Source organism: Otolemur garnettii, unplaced genomic scaffold, assembly GCF_000181295.1.
Source record: "Otolemur garnettii isolate 467f Iridium unplaced genomic scaffold, OtoGar3 scaffold00039, whole genome shotgun sequence".
NCBI classification, from domain to species: Eukaryota; Metazoa; Chordata; class Mammalia; order Primates; family Galagidae; genus Otolemur; species Otolemur garnettii.
Window position 1 is genome coordinate 3,498,729 of NW_003852434.1, and position 20,011 is coordinate 3,518,739.

Consider the following 20,011-nt stretch of genomic DNA (forward strand, 5'->3'; position numbering starts at 1 on the left):
AAAATTGCTAGGTTGAAGGAGATATGCTGCATTTCTTTGAAACTATGACTCCTATCATTGTAAGATATGTGATTATTTTGTTTACATCAAAAAGAAATAATATTGATGACTATAAGACCCTTCATATTTTAGAGATGTTAGAACAAAAAAGTACATCCAAAAATTAGTAATGTGCAAAAAATTTATATTTTAGTAGTGTTTCCAAGTGCCTCCCAAAGAGATTACACTAATTTACTCCTTCTTCCTCTCTCCTTGCCCACCAAAGCAAAAGAGGTCCCTGTTAATTGATACCTCTTTTGGATATTTGCTAATTGTTAGGTATATGCATTTCTACACTAATAACATATACCCCCTGTCTAATTTAGTCAAAAATTCACTGTCAATGTGCTTTTCTTAAAAAATGCGAATAGCTCCTTTTGACTATCAGATTATGATCTAATATGAAGTAAAATTTATATGCAATCACTTTTTTTTGGTCAACTACATATACATAAAACCTTTCCTGGATATACAAGGTTACTAAAAAGATCTCATTTTATATTAGAAACTGCCAAAAGAAAAATTTTTATAGGTTTTTAAAAAGTTTCTAACCTTTGGTTTCATTTTTTTGTTAATGAAAATTAAAAATTTAAGAAGATAGTTACTATCATCATTGTTGGCACATTCCCATTTAGACCACTCTTTCATTTTTTTCCCCCATGATTAAGAGATAATTGCTAATTGTATAATAAACGCGTTTTTACATGTCACTAAAGCCTCCCTGTAACAAAAAATTTAAAACATTCTGAATAGTCAACCATACTTCTATAATTTACTCAACACTTCTTTTTACTGGGAACAAAATGGAAATGTACAGAGAATTTTGGAAAAAAAAAGATAATGGAAGTGTTATAGACACTTTGAAAAGTTATTCTTTTACCTTTCGCTTTTTACGTTTTCTTCACAACATTCTTCACAGCCATTCATTTTGGTAGACTACAATAAAGAAAAATAAAAATCAAATTAGTCCATTGTAACAAAAAAGACAAAGAACCTCATGTTTAATTTTTTCCTGTGTATTATTTCCTATATTTACTCTTATTGCTCATCCTCATATCACAAAGACACATGGCATTTGATTTAATATGTATTAGTTAATATTCAACTCTTACTCCAGTCACTGAGGCACCTATCTTCAGTGGCCCAGGAATGTTGGTTGGTCCCGCTTAGTCATCTTCACACTCAACTTGGCGTTCTTTTCTTTCTTTCCATCTCTCCTTTCTTTCTCTTTGTCTCTCTCTCTTTCTTTTTTTAAAAGACAGAGTCTCACTCTGTCACCTTGGGTAGAGTGCTGTGGCATCATGGTTCACACAACCCCCAACTCTTGCACTCAAGTGATCCCCAGTAGCTTGAGCCTCAGTCTCCTTAGTAGCTTGGACTATCGGCACCTGCCACAACACCTAACTAGTTTTTCTATTTTTAGTAGAGACAGGGTCTCATTCTTGCTCAGGCTAGTCTTGAATTCCTGAGCTCAGGCAATCTACCTGCCTTGGCCTCCCAAAACGCTAGGATTACAAGTGTGAGCCACTGTACCGGCCTTTGACCTTCTTTTCATTTCTTATATAAGAGATTTTAATGACAAAGTGTGATAAAGAGAAAACAAGAGAACAATCAGAATTAATAATTATTCATATTTATATACTTGACATATACTTTTATACTACTTTAATTTTAAAATCTGAAAATGGCTGTCAAGAAAATCTTAGTAGTTTCAAATGTGTTAAATTATCTTGCCCTTTTATTATCAAAGATCAATCAGTTCACACTTCAACTGAGTATGGTGTTTCAGAGATCCAATGCAGCAAGAGCAGTTTGCTATTATTAGGAGATGCCAATTGTATTCTTAAATGGTTTGTAACTTATACATTTCAATCTTTAGCAGGATAAATTATCTTAACAAATATGACATTCTTCTGTTTTATAGCCCTCAAATATCTGCCCCCTTTCTACTTCTATAGTATCCCCTTCACTTGCTAGGCTTCAAATCCATGGGTCTTTTCTTTTAGTTCTTCAAAATTATCCATTTTTTCCTATCACAAAGCCCATCTGATGGTGGATACTTTATTTTTACTCAATCTAAGTGTCTTTTCTTCCTGAGGATGTTCCTTACCCAACCAATATAAAGTAGGTATCCTTGACTACTCTTTTTCTGTAGCACTTTATAAAAATCCAAAACTTCATAGACCTTATCACAACTGTAATTACATATTTATTTGCGTGTTTGATTTTTCTCTTTTTTTCTCCATTAGAGTGTAAGCTTCATGCTACTGTGTGCCTATATGTGCTTATGCCTGAGATGCAGAAGCTTATCTCACTTCTTAATAAGAGTGATACCTTTATTATGACCTTTCAGTTATACTTTTAGAGTTAAAAGTTATCTATAATTAAGTTATCTGCATAACAATTTTAATTTATTTGCAGTAAAGGGAGGACTTGTACGGTGAAAGGAAAAAAGTAAGTTGTTTTTACAAAATGACAACTAAAAGAAAGCTTCTTATACTTCATCTATTTTGTGAAGCTGATTATTTTAGTCGAGGTTCAATTTCTTTTTCAAGTAAAGGCATTTGGATTTCTTATTCCCCATAAGAATGAGAATCTAAGAATCTAATAAGTGTGCAATGATTTTGAAATGCACAAAGGGTCTCACTTTATCACCCTTGGTAGAGTGCCATGGCCTCACAGCTCACAGAAACTTTCAACTCCTGGGCGTAGGTGATTCTCTTGCCTCAGCCTCCTGAGTAGCAGGGACTACAGGTGCCTGCCACAATGCCCAGCTATTTTTTGTTGCAGTCTGGCTGGGGCTGGATTTGAACCCACCACCCTTGGTATATGGGGCTGGCACCCCACCCCCTGAGCCACAGACACCACCCAAATGTCACATATTTTTAACATGAAAATTTTAATGAAAGAATTATTAAATGAAAGTGATGAGGTAAAACACAATTGGAAATAAGCTACAGTGATACTTGCATTATCCAATTCCCACTCTTTTTGCAAAGTTCACCTGTGTATTGGGAGAGAGTTGGGTTAAGAAGACTGGCCTTCACTCTTTCCTTACTCTGGATTGTAGGCTTTTTGGAAGAGCAGGCAGCTGTGGTACTGTCTTAAGGAAATGATATAAGATTTTTTGTCATGGCCAGCCCATTTAAAGGTTTATAATCCTGCCACTCAAAGAATCCAGATCTAGCAACCTGAGAGTAGAGAAGATATCTCTTGGATCTAGGACCAGCTACATAATTTGTAGTGCACAGAGCCAAATGAAATAAAAGCTCTTTTGTTAAAAAATTTATAGGGCTCTTCTAAGCACAGGTGTCTGTGTGATTAGACTGTTGAATGCACAAATTACTAGACCTTTCTGGATCCTACAATCAGGAATGATTGTCCTACAGGTGATGGACAGTCACAATAAGTTTTGCATTATTCTTTGTTTAAAAAATTAAAAGCATTAAAAAAAACCCCAGAATTAGAAATAGCATAAGAATCATTCTTTCAGCAAAATGATACCATATCTTTGGAAGACATGCCTTTCTCCTCTTCATTAAGTCAGTAAAGTTATGTGGCAATAGCTGTGAAAGGACCGATTTCCTTGGCATAGAAGTCACTTCATGAACTAACCCCTAGCTTTTAAGATACCATGTGATCCCTTCTTGTAATGATTTAGTGCCCTGATTGTTCCAGGCTGATACAGGCCTTTATTAAAGCAGCGTCATAGTATATAACATTGTTGCCCATTTTAACTCACCTATCGTAGAACTTCAAAATGATAATCCAGGAGTCTTTGATAATTTTATTCACTACTCTGTGTAACTCCTACCATTTCTCTTATTTTTATAAGCCCCTCTGAACTTTATATATACATTTAATAGAGAATATCTTTTCTATAGCTTTTAAAAAGTTGCATTTACTTATTTACATGTGTATATCTCCCAAGTTGATTTCTAGACTATACAAGCACATTTAGGACAGAAACCTTGACATCTCTTCTTACCCTGTCATTCCCAGCAAAGTAAGTCAGACAAATTCAATAACAGAATGAATAGGTTTGAAACTGCAGATAATGATTTATAATAATGTAGGTGATTGGCATTCATTCTTTCATTCATAAATAAGACATTGACATTAAAGTGCTTCACTAAGAAAGATAAAATGTACAGACAATCACGATATAGAATGACAAATACAATGAATATGCAACTAACTATCAGAGGGATAACCTTTCTTTTCTAAGAAGATATTCCTATACTTTTGTGATAAAACTTTCAGGGTTATAGAATAGACTGTTAGAACCAATTTAGTTAATAATTTAAAATTTGTTTAGGGTGATCCCCAACTGATATACTTATAAAAAGCTAAGTTATTTTCAGAAGTTTTACAGCATTCTTAAAACTTGCCAGTACTAAAATGTAGGTAATATTCTGAAAATATAAGATGAAACAGAAAATTATTCTAAAATACTGGCTCTTCCTTTCGGCTATGGAGATTAACCATATTTGTCTTATTTGATTTGTCTGCTTAAGAATATTGCCATAGCTATTTGAACATGTTTAGAATCGATACAAATGAAACTTTTTCATGTTTTTTTCTAAGTACCATTTTGATTTTTTTTGAGACTGAGTCTCACTCTGTCACCCCAGCTATAGTGCAGTGGCATCTTCATAGCTCACTGCAACATTCAATTCCTAAGATCTAGTGATCCTTCAGCCTCAGCCTTCCAAGTAGCTGGAACTACAGGCGTGTGCCATGATGCCCACCTTACTGTTTTTATTTTTAGTAGAGATGAGGCTGTTCTTGCTTAGGTCTCCAATTCTTGAGGCCAAGTGATCTTCCCACCTTGGCCTCTCAGAGCGTTAGGATTACAGGTGTGAGCTGCTGCACCTAGCCTTTATTCCTTCCCTAAATTTCTTACTTTCCTTGTTTTGCTTACCATTAGTTAAAATGGATTCTAAAGCAGAAGTCTCATCTATTCAGGTAGTTCTAATTTATTATTTCTCAGGATGGACGGGCCCAAAATGTATTCTCCATGTACAAACTTACGTGATCTAGCTATACTTTTGTTGTAGGGAAAAATTATATGATATTTCCTAATAACTAGTAAAAATATTCTGCTTCCATGAAGCTTAGTTTTTAGATATGTTCTGAATAGTCTGATATGCTAATTCTTCTGTGTAAACTTTAGAATCATTTTACGAAGCTACCCTGTTTTTCCTTTAAAAAATGTTGAAATATCTTATGAGACCATATTTAATTTGTGGGTGAATCTAGGGAGAATTTAAATTTTAAGTTTTTCTATCAAAGAACAAGAAATGTTTTCCCTTAATACTTCTTTTATGTCTCTTTGTAGAATTTTAAAGTTTTCACACTACAAGACTTGTACATTTTTGAATTTATGCCTACAGCTTTTATTTGTTAACTATTGTGAATAAAATTTTATTTAATAATATTTTATAACTGTTAAGCAAAGACTGACATGAAATGAATTACATCCCCCTGAAATTAGTTTTAAATTTATTATTATTTTCTTCATAGGCATTAATAGGTTAAAGTCCTAAGTTTCCATGTGTTTGAAAACAGAGCCTTTAAGAAGATAATCAAGGTTCAATAAGGTCATAAAAATGGGGCCCCAATCCAATAGGACTAATGTCCTCATATAGTAAGAAGAAGAGACACCAGAAAGGTGCCCACACAGATGAGAGGCCATGTGAGAACACAGCAAGAAGACAGTTATTTACAGGACAAGGAGATTGGCTTCCCAAGAAACAAACTTTGCTGGCACCTTGACTTTGGAATTTTTGCCTCTGGCAGTGTGAGAAAATAAATGTTGCTGTTTAAGCTATACAGTCTGTGGTATTTTGTTAGAGCAACTTGAGCAGAATAAGGCAGACTGCAAACTCAAATGCCCGCGGGGACCAAACAAATAATATGAACCTTTAAAATGCCTAGGTGGAATGGGGTGAGGTGGGGAACAGGAAATGGCGGAGTCTCTGGAGAAGTGGTCATAGTACATAAACCACCTAAATTTTATAAAATTAATTGAGTACAAAGAAATACAAGCCCCCCTTTTCTTTCTTTTTATTTTTTTGAGACAGAGCCTCAAGCTGTCCCTCTGGGTAGAGTGCCGTGGCATAGCTCATAGCAACCTCCAACTCCTGAGCTCAAGCGAGTCTCCTGCCTCAGCCTCCCAAGTTGCTGGGACCACAGGTGCCCGCCACAATGCCTGGCTATTTTTTTTTGGTTGCAGCCATCATTGTTGTTTGGCGGGCCCGGGCTGGATTCGAACCCGCCACCTTAGGTGTGTATGGCGCTGGTGCCTTAGCCACTTGAGCCACAGGCACCGAGCCAAGCCCCCCCTTTCCACTGTAGTTTATAATAAATAAGAAACTTAAAATTCATCAGTAGATGGCCAATTTAATAAATCCTAATATAACAATGTAATAAACAATAGGAAGGCATTAGAAAGTATAAATTAAATTTATATGTACTCATGTAGAAAAAAGGTAATCATCAATTATACGAAAAGAAAATTTGGAACCATATGATCAAATTTATATTTAAAAAATACATATGTATATAATTATCTGTGTTTTTATATGCATAATGGATGAGTAGAAAACCAACATTGTTTTTTAATTTTGGGTTAAGGTAAGGGTGCATATGATCCCTTATATTTGTTAGGACAAGTCCAAGTTGTATCTGAGTCCTTCACGAAGGAGGTGTGCCAAATACTCCTACCTTATACCTGTTAGAGTGGGCATTTACTGAGCCCCTTCCCTCCTTTCTCTTCTCTCCTAGAAACCAAAGTTTTAATAGATGCTACCTAAAATGAATATAGGAATGTGTTTTAAAAAGGGACTTACATTTTTAAATAATTCTATGTGACGTGTTTTTACAATGAGGATTTAACATAATTTTTTTTTGAGACAGTCTTACTATGGCACCCTTGGTAGAGTGCTATGGCATCACAGCTCACAGTAACCTCCAACTCTTGGGCTTAAGTCATTCTTTTGTCTCAGCCTCCCAAGTAGCTAGGACTATAGGTGCCCGCCACAAAGCCCAGCTATTTTTTTGTTGTAGTTGTCATTGCTGTTTAGCAGGACCTGGCCGGGTGAGAACCTGTCAGCCCCTGAGTTTGTGGCCGGCACCCTAATCACTCAACTATGGGCACTGAGCTGATTTGGCATAATATTGTTATTATAGCCTAGTTATAAATGAGATTCTATATTATATAATAAGTTTTACCTTTTAAAAGAAAAACTATCTAATGTGGTATTTTTGAAATGGCTATTAAAGATTTTTAGTTTTTTTTTTTAGTTAAGAAACTTCTGAACATATATTTTAAGGTGTACTTTTAATGTTTTTATCAATAAAAATACAACAAAGTCATCAGTACAAAATGTTCAGAGAGCTTTTTTAAGAGCCCATTATTTTAATAATTATTAATATTCTGATAGTATAAAAGAACATCTTAAGTAAAACCTTTAGATAATGCCACATTTTGAGATACCCAATATTTGTATAATCATTTTTGTAGATTAAGAAATACATATTCAGGCTCAGTGCCCAGAGCACCGTGGTTATGGCACCAACCACATACACAGAGACTGGCAGGTTTGAAACTGGCCCAGGCCTGCTAAACAACAATGACAACTACAACAAAAAATATAGTTGGGCGTTGTGGCCGGCATCTGTAGTCCCAGCTACTTGGGAGGCTGAGACAAAAGAATTGCGTAAGTCCAAGTTAGAGGTTGCTGTGAGCTGTGATGCCAGAGCACTCTACCAGGGGCAACAAAGTGAAACTCTGTCTCAAAAAAAAAAAAATACATATTCATCAGCCATAAGCTTTCTCATATATATATAGCTCTTATTTGTAAACGGTTAATGAACATAATCATGTCTACATGAGTTTGTGTGTATGTGCATGCATGATAACTGCTATCAGAACCTAATTCATTGTAGTTTTGACAATTTTGAAAATGTGAAATAGAAAGAATAAGGATAAGGAGGGTAATTATTCTAGAGTATGAGCAAGATTAGTCATAGAAATAGGATGATGCTGAGTTTGAGGAATCGGAAATATAATTTATCTACTGTTTATTTTTTTTCTTTGTTCAGTGTCCCAGAAGATCCAAAGTTTTAAGATTTTATTTTATCTTATTTTTATTTATTTATTTTTGAAATAGAGTCTCCCTTGTTGCCCTTGGTAGAGTGCCATGGCATCATAGCTCACAGAAACCTCAAACTCCTGAGCTTAAGGGATTCCCTTGCCTCAACTTCCCAATTAGCTGGGACTACAGGTGCCCACCACAATGCCTGGCTATTTTTAGAGATGAGGCCTTGCTCTGGTTCAGGCTGGTCTCGAACCTGTGACCTCAGGCTCCTCCCAAGGGCTGGGGTTATAGGTGTGATCCACTGCACCTGGTCCCCCAAATTTTAAGATTTTAAATAAGAATTTGAAAAGTTAAGCATTACATTTTTGAAAAATAATTATTTAATTTTTCTTTCTTTTTTTAATTTGAGGGAATTTGAGTTATGATTCTTTCACTGGGAAAGGATGATACTTTAATATAAGAAATGAAATTAATCTCAATTTTCTCCCTAAATGTAATTTTTCAGTAAAATGAACAACAATCTCTGATTTACCTTCTGGATTAAGATATATATCTAACAAGGTATAGTAGTCTAGGTTGTTTATCTAGAAGTTATTCTTTCTTTTTTATTTTCTTACTTTTTTTATTAAACCATAACTGTGTACATTAATGCATTTATAGGGTACAATGTGCTGATTTTATATACAATTTGGAATACTTACATCAAACTGGTTAACACAGCCCTCACCTCACTTACTTGTCTGTTAAGACATTTATACTTTACTCTTAATAGTTTTGACATGTACCCTTGCATTGTACACAATAGCTGAGGTTCCACCAATTTTTCCTCCTTTCTCCCAGCCTCCCCCATCCCCTTAGAAATTATTCTTACTTCAGAAAAATCCTCAGGTAAAGGTGAACCATCACAGTCTGTATCTTCTGCTCTCTCTTCTGTTAACTTCCCATTTGTCTTTAATGTACCTGGGAGAGGAATAAATAGGCCAAGAAGAACTGATAAAACTGCTAAAGAAGTAGAAAATTTTTCATTAGCTTTCTAATGAAGGTAGTCTATGGACCAGTATCCATGAATACTGTCAATGTTCTAACTAGAACAGTTAGGATAAATGACACTTTATATACAGTATAAAATTTATAGTTCAGCTTAACTACTAAAATCACAATCCCTTAAGAATGGCTTATTATCAACTGGGAAAAATGATTGGACTATCACTTTTAAAAGTAGAAGCCGTGATGTCAATAATGCATTCTGAAATCTCACCAATAATGTAACCCACCTACAAATATGGAAGAGAAAAATACGAGATAACAAATCTTACTTTATTTCTGAAATACTACCCACTAATAAAAATAAGGGAAGACACCAATCCATTGCATATTTACATAAATAATGTTTCTAGAGATGGCCTTGGACTCCTTAAGAGGCCAATTTATTTATCTGTTTCATCTACCTGAAACAAAGGCATCTCCTCCTGCATTATTTTGGTTTAGAAGATTCTGGGCTTCCTCATCCACAACATCCAGCAGAGACTGGATGACTTCAGCTTCTTGAGGGTCAGCATAAATGTCATCTTCCTGTATATATGATTCTTGAAAAGCAATAATTCACATGAGGTTTTACTTTAAAAATAGTGACATAAGAAAGGGACACAGTTTGCTAGGGCTTTTCAAATTTTAGTGATGGACACTCCAATTACCATGTTTTGATTAATTTACATTGTATGCCTGTATCAAGACACCACACATACCCTATAAAGATGTATAACTATTACCTACCCATAATAATTTAAAAAATGTAAAAAAGAATGCAAAACTTAAACAAAATTTTAAGTATTCACTTTAAAAAGTAGCTATGACTGGAAAAGTAGTTTACACTAATGTGATCATGTTTAGTTCCAGTACTACTCTGGCTGCTATGACCAAAGATCATGCAAATGCAACTTGCAAAGTTGATGATATTCCTTTTCATGAGAACTAATAATTTTTTTAAATAAATCTTTTTATTTTTTAATTAAATCATAGCTGTGTTCATTAATGCAATCATAGGGTACAATGCACAGGTTTTATATACAATTTGAAATGTTTTCATCAAAACATTGATGGAGGCTGGTTAACATAGCCTTCACCGGAGAACTTACTAATTTAATGTTCATTTTCTTAAGTGAATCTCAAAGTATTTACGAAGAAACACAAAAGTTATGTTACAAAGATTAAAAATATAAATCAGACAAATCATCTTCAAGGTGTATTTTTCTAAATTATTTGGTAGCTTATAACATGCTACTCCACAAAATATAAGAAACACTATTAAATGAAACAGCTATCTTTTCAATCACTTATAAATCATTTTAAAGGCTGGGAGTGGTGGCTCACGCCTGTAATCCTAGCACTCTGGGAGGCTGAGGTGGATGGATTGCTTGAGCTCATGAACTGAAGGCCAGCCTGAGTCAGAGCAAGATTCCATCTCTAAAAATAGCTGGGCATTGTGGTAGGCACCTGAAGTCCCAGCTACTTGGGAGGCTGAGGCAAGACAATTGCTTGGGCCCACGAGTTTGAGGTTTCTGTGAACTATAGCACTCTATCGAGGGTGACAAAATGAGACTATGTCTCAAAAAAACAAAAAAAAGTTTTAGTCTCGAGATGAGAATGAATGCTGGACCTTTGTGCATTGTTCTTTTGCTTCTTTGAGTAATCTTTCCTTTTAAAGCTATAGTAACATGTAAGGCAAATGAGTGAGGATACCTACTATATCTTTATTACTTGAATTATTAGGACATTTAGAGTTATTAGATGACTGATCTGGAAAACTACCTTTGGACAGAGTCAGATTTGCTGATCCCTTCATTTGATAAGCTGAACATTTTCCTTCAGGGTACAAAACTTCAATGATTTCGTCCTCATTAACCTAAAGTATGAAATCAAAGCAAATCATTAGATTACTGTTTTATTAAACTCTAGGATTAGGGAGGGACTGCACATCGCCCCTTTCCTTTTATTGCTTATACAAGATCAATTTTATTAATACATCTCCCCACCTTTAGATCAATGTTTTTCTAGCAAATAGTACAATGAAATGTGTATATGAATGGAGATTTCCATCACCAAAAATGTCTTGAAACACTAGGCAAAACGATATTTAAATCAGTATTTTCAAAGAATTCTCACAATGCTTACTAAAATAAAGTTTGAGTTGCCAAAAGAGAAATCTATTATGTAATATTTCTTACACTTATTTGACTGCAGAAATCTCTTTTTTGAGTCATATTTTATAAGACCCGTCTTCCATATAACTAAAAAAAAAGTTTAATAGAACTACTAAAACATAAAAGTTGATGCGTCTGGGTGCAATGGCTCATGCCTATAATCTAGCACTCTGGAAAGCCGAGGTGGGGGGATTGCTTGAGCTCAGGAGTTAGAGACCAGCCTGAGCAAGAGGAAGACTCCATCTCTAAAAATAGCCAGGTTGTTATGGTGGGTGCCTGTAGTCTCAGCTACGTGGGAGGCTAAGGCAAGAGGATCACTTGAGCTCAAGAGTTTGAGGTTGCTGTGAGCTATGATGTCATAGCACTCTACTGAGGGTGACAAAGTGAGACTCTGTCTTAAAAAAAAAAAAAAAGAATTTAAAAAACCTTAGAAGTTGAAAGAGGAAAAATCATTTTTAAAAGTATTTATCTTCAAAATGAATTTCTACGTAAACACAAAGAGAACAACTTAAAGTTTAAACATAAAATTGTCTTTATGATAAATATAATTTTAAAAGACTTTTAAGGATAATTGTTAAAATACGTGCAAAAATAAAACTGACTCTGCCATCAAAAAAAAGTATTAATGGTGCTGTTAAATGGACATAGACTCCAATCTGGCAACCTGAACATCTTTTAGGTATATAGATTTTCAAATCTATTCTAAGGTACATGTTAACTTAGGAAAAATAACACTCATAATTACAAAATAATTATTGAATAGAATGTAATTTTCTAAGCAATGGTAAATTGTGAAGCATTTCATGGAATATAGCCTATTAAAAAAATAACTTGGAAAAAATGCCAAGTTAAATGATTTGAATAAATTAATTTTATACAAATAAAAGGTTGTGGTTTGCCCTGAAGATTTTATTCCTTTTATTAAGATAAAAAGGACACATGGTAGATGCAAAAGAAACATATTTTTATAAATAGTGGCAATATAATATCAAAAGCTTCAATGGATTGTGAAATTCCATTCTTATTGAGATTTTCATAGACATTAATATTCAAGGATAGAATATTATCTAATAGTCTTCCATATATATATATATATATATTTGAGACAGAGCCTCAAGCTGTCGCCCTGGGTAGAGTGCTGTGCATAAGAGCTCACAGCAACCTCCAACTCCTGGGATAAAGCAAGTCTCCTGCCTCGGCCTCCCAAGTAGCTGGGACTACAGGTGCCCGCCACAATGCCTGGCTATTTTTTGGTTGCAGCCGTCGTTGTTTGGATTCGAACGGGCTGGATTCGAACCTGCCAGCTCAGGCATATGTGGCTGGCGCCTTAGCTGCTTGAGCCACAGGCGCCAAGCCTTCCTTTAATATTTTAATTTCAACAACAAAATGTTGGCAGCCATAAACAGCAAAAGTCCTGGTTTCTAGGGTTTTAATGTTAACTTAATGAAAACACTATCCTTTTTTCTTTCAACAAGTACAGATATTTTAAAATACAATAAATGCTATATGAGATGAATAACACTAGAATACATGAAAAGTCAGTTGCTTCAGCTACATGAAATGGAAGATATTTAAAACTTCCATTAAATATCTTGGAAGTTTTTATTGGAAGTGAGAATAGTGAGTGTTGCTATAGCTCAGTTCCAACACACACAAATGCCTAGAAATTTTTGTTTTTGTGCTATAAACATTTCTGCCTTAAAGTCCGGCTGTTGCAATATTTTTTTAGGACTTGCTAACCAAGTCACATGTGTGAGATAACATAGTGAGATGAGAGGCATAGAATTTTGGGCATCTGGTCACTAAGGTATTTTTCTCCTCCTACATTAAAGATGTTGAGATAAGGTTTTAGATTACTGGGAAAGCAATCTCAGTCCTGTATTTCACATGGAAAGCCATTCCAGTAACAAGATTCAGAACAGATTGTATGGGATGTGTGTAGGAAAAAAACAATTCCATGGAATGAAGATTCAGCTATGGTCATTTTATAAATGTATATTGTGTGTCATAAAGAAAGTCATGAAAAGGAATGTTAGCCCAATAGACATAAGTAGACTTAAAGGAAGCATAAAGTGAAATTTAATTATGTATTAAAAGTTTTATTAAATCACCCCCAGATTTTTTGTGCTAATCTTAAATGATTTGTGCTCTCTCATTTTATTATATGGTGAAGTATTTTCTAAGTCTTTCAAAACCAGGTAAACCTATCTTTTTTGCCACTTCTGTTCTTCCTTATAAATCACACAGATTTGATATTTGATGGTTACTACTGATAATAAACCAAAGGAGCAATTCCACTCTTAATTATATTCGTCTTCTCTTTCTGTAGTGTAAAAGACAACCCAAAAGAAAAAAAAATACCAAAACTGTACACATTAATCAAAAATCCCAGCACTAAAGTGATTTGTTTAAGTGGTTATCTTATTTAAGAGTTGAAGTGTGTGCCAAACGACGTAGTCAAGGGTGATTTACTTAGCAAATCCTGTTAGTTCACTAAAATATATCCTTATTACTAATATATATATCTAAAAAAGACAAATATTTAAATATGAAATCAGTTTGGTTCAAAACACAAACATGCTGATTTAGATAAGGAGGGATGACACAAAAGAAAGAAGGTGGACTTTTCCTTACCTTAGAAGTGAGGCCAGGCTGACCACAAGGCTCTACACTGTGATGACCTAAAAGGATAACATAGCACATAAGGGAAGTAGGCAAATGAGCCAGGCAAAACCACAACAGAGACACCCAAATTATTAAAGGAAACCCACATTTCTGGGGATGCTGTTATTTTCATTAGTACGCTAAAAGATATCATATCACAGAGTGACTTAAAATCAAATGTTAAAGAAGGGTTTATCCCAAGGAAAAAGCCAATTTCTTAAAAGAAAATCATTTATATAAAAGGTCCATTTGGAATGAAACACTGAATATAAATTATCCCAGCTGAATGAGAGACATCACAGGTGCTGAGCTATATTCACTTGAGTTTTTAAGGGAAGATAGCAAGGCTTTTATCTCATTTTATAAAGACTATTGATGTAACACAGGAAAATAAGCTATGGATACAAATGAAAAAGACTTTTAATATATTTTTCTCTCTCTCTTCTTTTTTTTTTGAGACAGAGTCTCACTTTTTTGCCCGTGGTAGAGTGCCCTGGTGTCATAGCTCACAGCAACCTCAAACTCTTGGTCTTTAGCAATTCTGTCTCAGTCTCCCAAGCAGTTAGGACTTACAGGTGCCTACCACAATGCTTGGCTATTTTTAGATTTGGGGTCTGGCTCTTGCTCAGGCTGATCTCCAACCTGTGAGCTCAGGCAATCCACCTGTCTCAGCCTCCCAGAGTGCTAGGATTACAGGTGTGAGGCATCAGGCCCAGTCCTTTTAATATATTTCTAAACAAAATGATAATTTTAACACTTAGCTATCAGTACAGCAATTCAATATATAAACTAAACATGAGTAGATTATGTTTCTCTTACAGTTAAAAAAGTCACATATTTGAACATAATTTTTGACTCATTAAATTATATTTTCAATATATTTAGAAAAATGTGGCAGAGTTTAAAAAAGTTTAAAAGAAAACAAAGAAAGAAAGAAACAAATACAGGTAAATATATTTAAAGACTTCTATTGAGAATAACTTAAAAATGATTCTGCTAAGAAGGATGAAGGTTGAGATGGAATTATAATACATAAATCTCTATAGTTTTGTGAATATTACAGAGTCTGAGAATATTCCTTGGAAATATTCCTTGGAAGAAATACATTGTGAAACTTCTTTATTTTTTTTGGCCGGGGCCAGGTTTGAACCTGCCACTTCCAGGATATGAGGCCGGCGCCCTAAGCCTTTGAGCCACAGGCGCCACCCCATTATGAAACTTCTTTAAAAAGTATTTCAATAATAAACCACCAGTTCAAAAAATCATATTGGAATAGTGTGAAACACAATGGTTTATTTGTGATCTCTCCTTGTTTCTCTAGCTACCTCTTGACCCTCTTTATCCCCAGGCAACCACTGATCTGCTTTCTGTCATTATAATCTGCTTTATCTACAATTGTGTATAAATGGAATAATACAATCTGAACTCTTTTTTTTTTTTTTTTTTTTTTTAGTATGGCTTATTTCACTCAGCATACACATTTGGAAGTTATTTTAAATATTTTGTTACATGTGTCCAAAAGTCTATTCCTTTCTATTGCTGAGTAGTTTTTCATTGTTTAGATACATTATAACTGGTTTGTTTATTCAGCAGTTCTTGCACATTTGAGTTGTTTCAAATTTTGATTATTACAAGGATAATTGCTAGAAACATTTCTGTCTAAGTTTTTGTGTATAGCACTTACTGTCCTCTTAAGTAAACAAGTAAGAGTGGTGTAGGCATATGCTTAAATTTTTAAGAAATGGTCAAGTTGTTTTTCAAAATGGTTGTACCATTTTGCCTTCCTGTCACTGAGAGTTCCTATTATGGATACTGTAGGAGTGTTAAAACCTAAATGGAAAAATAAAGACTACATGTACTCACTATTAAACTGGACTAATCAATCAACACCCATATATACATCTGGTGGTAAAACTTAATGGAGAGCAAGCAGGTGGGAGGGATAAATTCATACTAAATGGGTATAATGCACACTCTTTGGGTGATGGGCACACTTACAACTGACTCAAACTGTACAAAAGCAACTCAGGTAACCAAAACATTTATACCCCTGTAATAATCTGAAACAAACAAATAAATAAATAAGGGTATATTTAACTTAATACACTAGATGTAAAAATTCTCTAAAAACAAAAACAAAAACACTATACCCCATAAATCTGTACAATTATGTGTTGATTAAAATACAAAAATATATAAGAATTTTTACATCTATTATCATCAAATGAATATAACCTTACCATTGGCTTTGGTTGACTTTGGAGTTGAAATGGCAGACCCCTTTGAACTGGGAATTACTGGATGACCATTTCTGTGTTGTAAAAAAAGAAAAGACAATTACAAATCATTTAAGATATTTGTTTAAATATTCTTTGAACCATCTGATAAGTAGCTTCAGAAATTTTATTTTGGATGAGCTTCAGGAAGTCCAGTCACTCCCTGGAGGTGTAGACAACATTTAGGACAGTCTTCTTCTACATATTTTCTGGAGGGAGAGACTGCTGACTCAGTTCTTTGCATAATCTTTGTTTGGGCTTCAGTTCAACACATCACGCTACTTCCCCTTCCATTTAAAACACCACTAATATTCATGATCTAATAACTTAGTTCATTGTCACTCAGTTGATAGTTCAAAGATAGTTTAACTTAGAAGTCAGAGACCATTAAGTTTTATACATATAAATACTTGGATAAGTGTTCTTTTAGATTAAAGTGAAAATCTAGATTAAACATTTATATTCAAAGCAGTATAAGAAGAACGATATCACCTCGAGTATAAAATAGCCAAAAAGACAGCACTTTGGAAATAGAGAATTATAATGTCATCTTATTGTTGCTGATATTTGAGGAAAAAGGGAGGTTGCCTAAGGTGTAAGAGGAATTAAGCCATGGGTTCTAAGCATCCCTGTATGTTCTGCTGGGCAGCCCTAACATACAAAGCCCTGATGTCTTTTTATCTGGGCTATTTATCAGGGTTGTGTTTGTAGTAACCAACTCTGAGGAATGAGGTAACCTCTCTCCCCAAACAAAAACAAGCTTTATGGCTTGGCACCTATAGCTCAACCGGCTAAGGCGCCAGCCACGTACACCTAAGGTGGCAGGCTCGAATCCCCAGCCCGGACCCGCCAAACAACAATGGCGGCTGCAACCAAAAAATAGCTGGGCGTTGTGGCGGGCGCCTGTGGTCCCACCTACTTGGGAGGCGGAGGCAGGAGACTCGCTTGAGCCCAGGAGTTGGAGGTTGCTGTGAGCTGTAAGGCCACGGCACTCTGCCCAGGGGGACAGCTTGAGGCTCTGTCTCAAAAAAAAAAAACAAAAAAAAAAACAAGCTTTCTTACAGGCTGCTGTAAAATGGCAGGTCCTGTGGCTCTTCTTACAGCAGTTTTCTTCCACAATACAACCCACCTAGTGTAGGAGGAATACACCAGGCTACATATATCATCCTGTGGGACTTAGCGGACAAGTGCAACTGACACCAACACCATGCCCGGGCTGCCTGCTGTGCATTAGTAATAAAGTCTCTAGCATCCATGAAATAACACCCTAGTTCTCGACATACAGATAACTACCACAAACATATGTTCCCTCCACTATTGGTCCACTTGGACTTTACTAAGAGAGGGCAGATATATACAACAGTGGCAGATATATACAATAGAGAGAGTCAGAAGAAGAGTGAAGAAGGGGAAAGTACCTGTAACTGCCATTATTACTGTATCTTCAGTGATTACAGTTGAGATAAAAGCAGAAGAACAAAAGAAAGTGACTTCAGGCATGGGATAAAGTGTGCTCTGCCAATTTTGAGGCAAAACATTCAACTAAACCTACAGTTAGCAGAAATATTAATTTTCACAAAAATATTTTCAAACTTGTTTAAACACTTTCCTCCCTCACTAATTAACACTCAGACCTATGAAAATAACTGTATGTCAATCCAATTTTTAGACACATACAAAGGAGTCAGGCCATGGATTACATTCAAGGAAAAAAGTACACAATCTAACTTAAAGGTTCAGAAGGAACAGATTAGTTCATTATGAATGACTTAATATCAAGTTCCCATATTTTGAAAGAAATAATTCACAAACAAAAGTGTATAATTTCTCTTTATATAACTAAGTCTGTAATCTAGAAAGCCTGGATTCATGTACATTGTGGTAGGCAGAATAATGCCCCCCACCAGATGTTTACATTCTAATGATTATATTCTAATTCTGAGAACCCGTGAAGATGTTATTTTATATGGCAAAAGAGACTTTGCAGATGTGACCAAGTTAAGGAATTCTGATATGAGTAAATTATCTTGGATTATCTGGGTGGGCCCAAGGTAAGCACAAAGGTCCTAACAAGAGAAAGAGGGAAGCAGGAAAGTTAGAGTCAGAGAAAGAGATCTGACAGCAGAAGAAGAGGGTGCTGCAATTGCTGGCTTTGAAGACGGAAGGCTCCAAAATCCAAGGAATACACAGTCTCCAGAAGGTGGATTTTCTCATGGAAGCTACAGAAGGAATGCAGCCATGCAGACACCTTGACGTTAGCACAGTGAGACCCATTTTGTATTTCTGACTTCCAGAACTCTTATGATAATAAATATGTATTGCTTCTGGCCACTAAACTTGCGGTTATTTTTCAAGGAAAATAATACGTAACATTTTCTCAATTTATTTCCATGATAATTAAAAGAAAAGTTGAGATTAGCACTTTTTATCATGTGAAACTATTATGAGGTAATAGTGGATGTGGTAGTTCCAGGTGTCCTGGGTGACAGACGAGGGGCTGCACACTACTGACTTCTTCTGAGCTCTGGGAATGGGCCACAACAGGTTTAGGTCAGTCAATACTGATAATCCCTGATTTAGGATGATTTGACTTCATGACAGTGCAAAAGTCATCCACATTCAGCAGGACCCACACTTTGAGAATGCATCCACCCATTCTGTGTTTCATTTTCAGTACAATATTTAATAAGTTACATGAGATATTCAACACTTTATTATAAAATAGGCTTTGTGTGAGATGTTTTTGCCTAATGGTAAGGTAGGTAATCTGAGTGTTCTGAGAACATGTAAGATAGGTTAGGCTAGTAAGCTATGATATTTGGTTGATTAGGGGTTTTACATGCATTTCATTGTATGTAAATAAAATATGCATGAGTTTATTGGTATGTAACCCCACTGTAAGTCTAGCAACATTTATGTATTCTTAGTCCTTCACCCCAACTCAGGGACTGACCTTAATTTAAGGTCTAAGGCAACTGGAACACAATACTTACTTTAATAGCAGTGATTGTTAAGATTTTTTTTCCCTTTTATAAAAATTTTTACTTAAAAATAAAATTCATAATACTTATATATATGTATTTATAAGGTATATGTGATGTTTTAATATAGATATATAATGTATAATGATTAAATCAGGATAATTAAGATATCCAACAACTCAATCATTTATTATTCTTTGTGTTAGGAACATTCCAAGTCTACCCTTTTAGTTATTTAAAAATACACATTATGTATAATAAATGGTTATTAACTATATAGTCACCTCATCGTGCTAACAAATACTAGATCTTATTCAGTCTATCTAGTTTTATTTTAGTGCCCATGAATCACCCCCTCTTAATCTCCTCTTCCCATTAACCTTCCTAGCCTCTGGTAACCACCACTGTACTCTCTATCTTCATGAATTTGTTTAATTTTTATCTCCCATATGTGAGTGAGAACATGCAAAATTTATCCTTCTGTGCCTTGCTTATTTCACTTAACACAATGTCCTCTTGCTCCAGCTACATTGTTGCAAATGACAAGATTTCATTCTTTTTAATGGCTGTAGAGTATTCTATATGTTTGTCCATTCATCCACTCATGTACAGTTAGGTCAATCCTATATCTTGGCTATTGTGAACAGTGCTGCAAGATACATGGGAGTGTAGATAATCCCTTGGATATAGTGATTTCTTTCTTTTGGACATATGCCTAACAGTGGGATGCTGAGTCATATGGTAGC

At 35.0% G+C, this 20,011-nt stretch overlaps 1 protein-coding gene across 1 annotated transcript in view; it reads right to left on the bottom strand.

Annotated features, from left to right (window-relative positions):
- The window catches only part of PTPN13 (protein tyrosine phosphatase, non-receptor type 13), a 215,239-nt gene that overhangs the window by 17,953 nt on the left and 177,275 nt on the right, over positions 1-20,011 (bottom strand). Inside the window, exons 34-40 of the mRNA XM_012805304.2 lie at positions 18,797-18,855; positions 16,249-16,319; positions 13,979-14,025; positions 10,953-11,046; positions 9,593-9,730; positions 9,016-9,104; positions 920-975 (exon numbers count right to left, since the gene is read on the bottom strand). Coding sequence (XP_012660758.1) covers positions 920-975; positions 9,016-9,104; positions 9,593-9,730; positions 10,953-11,046; positions 13,979-14,025; positions 16,249-16,319; positions 18,797-18,855 — 554 coding nt within the window. The remainder of the gene's footprint in view (positions 1-919; positions 976-9,015; positions 9,105-9,592; positions 9,731-10,952; positions 11,047-13,978; positions 14,026-16,248; positions 16,320-18,796; positions 18,856-20,011) is intronic.